The following is a 5,960-nucleotide window of genomic DNA, read 5'->3' as shown; positions in this document are numbered from 1 at the left end:
TTTATCTGTTGGATCCAAGACAAGTTGCAGCTTAGAACATTGACTATAGACTAGTTTTTCAAACGTTTACTTGTGTGTTGATTTTCGACCCGATAGTTTATGCACCATATTGTTTATTTTGGCATTTTACGTAATTGGGTTTATGAATATTGATACCCTAACATTTAAGTTTTTCCTGATTCGAGAAAAAAAAAAAATATATATATATATATCTATTTAAATAATTTTCAAAATTTTTATTAAGTTTATATACATTTCTAACAATTAAAACAAGAAAGAAAAGTATTCAAACAGATTAATGTTTTATTCGGAAATATGAATGTAGCTAAAGACAAAGTATTTAAATAATTAAAAAAACATTTAATAAAGTTTATATACATTTAAAAACATTTTTAAAAGAGGTTAAACTTGTATGCGGAAATATGAAAGTTCGTCGTAGATATTCTACCATTTATAGCGTGTGCAATGCCATCGCGGGATTTATAATGGGGGTTTATCTCTTCAACGCGGCGGTGTTCACGTATTACAGAGGAGCTCAGAACCAATTCCGCAAAGCAGGACGATCACACGTAGAAGGTGGCAATCCATCTTTAAACAACCACGAGGAACAGTTTCTTTTTATCGGCGTCATGACAACTCGAAACTACTTGAACACAAGAGCGGCTGCGATTGGACGAACGTGGGGAGCACACGTTCCGGGGAAGATCGTCTTCTTTGTAGGTCAAGGTGAAGACGTGGAAGGGTATCCGGATTTAAATGTCGTGGTTTTGGACGATGTTTCGGACTATGCTTACCCTCCTCGGAACAAGTCGTTCGCGATGTTGAAGTACATAAACGATCATTACATCAGCGAGTTCGAGTGGTTCATGAGAGTCGACGATGACGTGTTTATCAAGCCCGACCGCCTGGAGGTATTCCTCCGCTCTGTAGATAGTTCCAGACGTCTCTATTTGGGTCAGCCGGGGCTTGGCGTCCCGGCAGAGCGAGGAAAGCTCGGGTTACGTGATGACAGTTTCTTCTTCTGTATGGGAGGTACGGGGATAGTTTTCACGAGGGACACGTTGAGACTAACAGCCCAAGGGTTCGAGTCGTGTCTCCGGCACACCTACTCGCAACACGAAGACACTGAGCTCGGTAGATGTGTTGACGAACTTGTTGGAGTGTCATGCAGCGCCGCCTATGAGGTAACACGAAAGTTGAAGTTTGTTTTGTTTAACGACATCACTAGAGCACATTGTTTTATTAATCATCGACTATTAGATGTACAAAATTTGGTAATTCTAAGATACAGTCTTAGAGAGGAAATCCGTTACATTTTCCCGTTAGTAGCAAGGGATCTTTCATATGCACTATCCCAGAGACAGGATAGCACATACCACGGTTTTTGATACACCAGTCGTGATGCACTGGCTGGAATACGAGGTAACATGAAAGTTAAAGCTTGTTTTGTTTGAAGTTTGTTTTGTTTAACACCATTGGAGCACATTGCTTTATTAATCATCGGCTGTTGGATGTCAAACATTTGATAATTCTGACATAGTCTTAGAGAGGAAACCCGTTACATTTTTCCATTAGTAGCAAGGGATGTTTTATATGCACCATCTCAAAGACAGGTTAGCACATACCAGTAGTGATGCACTGGCTGGAACGAGACAGCCCAATGGATCCACCGACCGGGATCAATCCTAGACCGACCGCGCATCAAGTGAGCGCTTTACCACTGGGCTACGTTCCGCCCCCGTATGGGGATAGCTTTCACAAGGGACACTTTGAGACGAACAGTCCAAGGATTTGAATCGTGTCTGCAGCATACCTACTCACAACATGAAGACACGGAGCTGAGTAGCTGTTGTTAAAGGAATTCTTAAGTAAGGCTTTTGGACTGGAAGGCATATTCAACGATATATAATGCACATTATTGCTTAATATCAACAAGTATATTTGTATATTTAATTAATATCGATTTTGTTTTTAGCCGCTTCCAGTCTATTCGAGCCTTTAGTCTCATTGGGGGACAGTCGGTGGGCCCCTTGGGCTACTTCTCGCTCCAGCCAGTGCACCACGACTGGTACATCAAAGGCCGTGGTATGTGCTATCCTGTCTATGGGATGGTGCATATAAAAGATCCCTTGTTGCTAATTGAAAAGAGTAGCCCATGAAGTGGCGACAGCGGGTTTCCTCCCTCGATATCTGTGTGGTCCTTAACCATATGTCCGACGCCATATAACCGTAAATAAAATGTGTTGAGTGCGTCCTTAAATAAAACATTTCTTTCCTTCCTTCTTTGGGGGGCATAGCCCCACCCCAGCAACTCCTGTTTCTAACGAGCCTGCTTATATCTTTTTCTATGTTTCTCTGTTTTCAGTTTTCGAAATTGTTCTATCAAAACCGAGTGCACAGAAATGGTTCGTTTGAAGGTGAACTGGACGAAAACGCAGTTCTGTCATTGACCTTACATCCCGTGAAACAGTCGGAACACGTGTACAGGCTGCAAAACGTCTTTAACGTCAGACGATTGTCACGTCTTAAAGAGACAATATCTCATCTAGAAAACACTATCGTAACCATAGACAACAAACTTTCAGAAGTCAAGCACAAGAAGCCAAAGAGGAGAAGTCACAGACGACTGTACAAACGAAGTGCAAAAGCAAGAATTACCAATAATGGGGCAGACGATATTTGGAATATTATCCGATCTGGACTGATACATGCACGTACACATCCGTATCAAAATCCGTACGAAACTGTAGAGAGAAGGGGAAGACAACTAAGAATTAACGAAACCCTTTCGGGTTTGAAGAAGTTACTACCACAATCAAAACTCGATAAACCCGTTTTCTATTACGAAAAAATAAGCCCGAATGTCGGGGTAGAACACGTAGTGGTGACAGGAAACCGGCTTTCTTATAAACTGTATGTGGCCGTGCAGCGTTTCCAACGACCAGAAGTAATCGAAATTCAGACCGAAAATAAAATTCGAGATATCGTCGTGTATATGATACTACCAGTATATCGAAGGCCGAAACAGTTCGCCAACTTCCTGACATCGTTGTATGCCGCCGCTTACCAATACCGCGGCCAGATCCATCTCAGGGTTGTCGTGTACAAAGATATCCACAAAGAGTATTTATCATCTCTGAATCGTTTCAAAGAGTTCAAGGGTTTAAGCGTGAATCTGACGAGTGAACTGTTTCTGCTGTCGGGCCAGTACTCGAAGGTGAGAGCAATGAACAGGGCTGTGCACGGTCTACCTCTAGACTCGCTGATCCTGTTCATGGACGTCGATATGATCTTCACAGCTGGCTTTCTAGACAAAGTGATTCTCAACACGAAGCGCGGCAAGGAGGCCTTCTTCCCCGTCTCTTTCTCCCTGTACGACCCGAAAACAGCCTGCCACGGGAAGCCTGGCTGTCGCTTCGAGAAAACAGTTTCGAAATCCACCAAGATCGCGGAACGTGGCGCCATTTTGGTTTTGGCATTGTGGGAATCTACAAAGACGACTTCCTGCGCGTTGGAGGCTGGGATTCCTCGATAGTGGGCTGGGGGAAGGAGGACACTCTCTTCTACCAGCAGTGTTTCAGCTACGGGTTTCCGGTTTTCCGCTCCATTGAGCTGGGATTGGTGCACGTGCACCACGTGAAATACTGTGACGTCAGCCTGCCCAACGACCAGTATAAAATGTGTCTCGTGTCCCGGGTCCAGATGTACGCGTCACAGACCGTGTTGGCTGATATCGCTTTTAACATGATGTCAGATTCTGTCAAGAACAAGGTGTCGGTATGAGAACAATAGACATTCAGGCTTCACACGCGTGTGCAAGGGGCTGGGTATCCCGTTCTGGAGCTAGATGGACATTTGGACGGTTATAATGGCTCTCTTAACCAGAGATAATCGTATAGGGAAAACACGGAATGGCTGCCTACCACACGGTAGACAAAGATTCCCGCTCTAATACAACACAAATCCTAGATGTATGACGCTAAATACCGTTACATTGATCATCGTCGAGTTCGCCAATAAAAAATATTTTTACATATAAACTACTAATACACACACAACAGGAAAAAACCCGTCAGCACCTACGTTAATAACCGAAACATTGTTGAAAGGTGGTGCTGTCAGGTTTTTTCCTGTTGTGTGTGTATTAGTGGTTAATATATGAAATATTTGTCATCGACTAACTCAAAAATTATCAATGTAAAGGTATTTAGTGTCAATCATAGGATATTTGTTGTATTAGAGCGGGGAACTGTACCATTCTGTTTACGCTATATAGAGAATAATACATGAGTGACCGTTAGATACCATTTACCATATATATATATATCTGAAGAGCGAAAGCGAATTTGTAACGTTTTCAGGTTACCATCATGTACAAATATGAAATACAAGCTCGGTAAAGCACAAACGACAGCCTGTTGTCGGTTTCAGTTAACACGTGCGTTTGCCGATTTCAAATTGTAGGGTTCGTCTTAAAACATTAAATGAGAAATCTTGCGCTGTACGAAGAACGTTCGGTTGAGGATATGGCACTAGGGTTTCGTTAAAACCGGTTTGATCTTGACAACGTATTATCGACAAACGTACGTTCCTATTTCAGAATTAATATTTTATAAAGTGTTAGTAGAACTTTCAAAGTTTAGTTTGTATACTAGTAACACATTGATCATGTATATATTTTTAAAATAAAATATACTAAAGTAGACATTTTCACTTCTTAATTTTACGTGTTAAAATCGACAAATTCAAATAAATATTCTTTCGTTTGGAAAGGGTAAAGTTAGTGGGGGGTTGTTTAACGACATCAAAGTTAGAGCATATTGATTTAATAATCATCCGACGCCATACAACCGTAAATAAAATGTGTTGAGTGCGTCGTTAAATAAAACATATCCTATCCTTCCTTCCATCTGCTGTTGGATGTCTAACATTTGGTAATTTTGACATATAATCCTAGAGAGGAATCGGGTGCATGTGTAGGGGGAGGGTATTGGAGGTCGAAACCCTTACTTGCCCAAGCTTAAAAAAAATTGAAATGTATTTTCGGGGGGACCATGGCCCCATATATACTTCGCTCAACACAGTCTATAACACCAACCCCGCTGAAATCCCTGCATACGCGCCTTGGAAACCCGCTACATTTTGTTTTTAGCAAGGGATCGTTTATATGCACCATCCCACAGACAGGATATCACATACCATGGTCTTTTATATACCCGCCGATGGGGATCGATCCTAGACTGACCGCGCATTTCCAAAAAACACCTTTTTAGGTCTAAGTAATTAATAAAAATAACATATAGTCTTGAAAAATGTTACGTAAATCGAACGCAGTACCCTCTTCCTCTACCTCTAGAGCGTTACGTAATTAGTAACGCCCCCTTACATGTAACGCGTATGCCAACAGCTGGCCACTGTCAAAATTTCAAGGCAAATCCCCCACCCACCGACCCCTGGAAAGGCGTTGTACCATACCTCTATGGATATAAATATGTTTTGGAGATATGAGACGACCCCTCAATCAAGACAGTTAAATTTGTTCAAAAATTGCGAAATCTCACGTAATCTCTTGTTGGGGAATTCCACACTTGTGATAAGCAAATGAAAACCGAGATCGGTACGAGCTCGTGAAAAGTGTCCCACTTTCAAAATACTGGCCTTGTTTTTGACCTGGATAAGCCAGCGTAATGAAACCAATGCGGAGTGCGGCGTCATATATGCACCAAACGTAATTGGATTTTCTGTTCTATATGCTTAAATAAAAATATTCCGGATATAGCCGCTTTAAAATATAAACTAACAAGAATTCTGACAATTATTTAACGACGTACTCAACACTGTAACAGTACTTGGTAAAGCTATACAAAATAATTTCCGGACCCTATGTGGGACAGACAGACAGACAGACAGACAGACAAGGATGGAAAGAAAGAAACAAACGTTTTATTTAACGATGCACT

The 5,960-nt window shown here is 41.6% G+C and overlaps 1 protein-coding gene across 1 annotated transcript; it reads left to right on the top strand.

Moving 5' to 3' along the window:
• Positions 1 to 422: 422 nt before the first annotated feature.
• LOC121389785 (chondroitin sulfate synthase 1-like) lies at positions 423 to 4,004 on the top strand. Its single transcript, XM_041521434.1, has 3 exons — positions 423 to 1,184; positions 2,366 to 3,161; positions 3,209 to 4,004. The coding sequence occupies exons 1-3, from the start codon at positions 423 to 425 to the stop codon at positions 3,781 to 3,783; spliced, it is 2,133 nt and encodes a 710-aa protein (XP_041377368.1). The 3' UTR covers positions 3,784 to 4,004.
• The last annotated feature ends 1,956 nt before the right edge of the window (positions 4,005 to 5,960 follow it).

Source organism: Gigantopelta aegis, chromosome 15 (genome assembly GCF_016097555.1).
Source record: "Gigantopelta aegis isolate Gae_Host chromosome 15, Gae_host_genome, whole genome shotgun sequence".
NCBI lineage: Eukaryota > Metazoa > Mollusca > Gastropoda > Neomphalida > Peltospiridae > Gigantopelta > Gigantopelta aegis.
The sequence above is the reverse complement of the archived record's forward strand: the minus strand, read 5'-3'. Positions and strand labels throughout refer to the sequence as shown.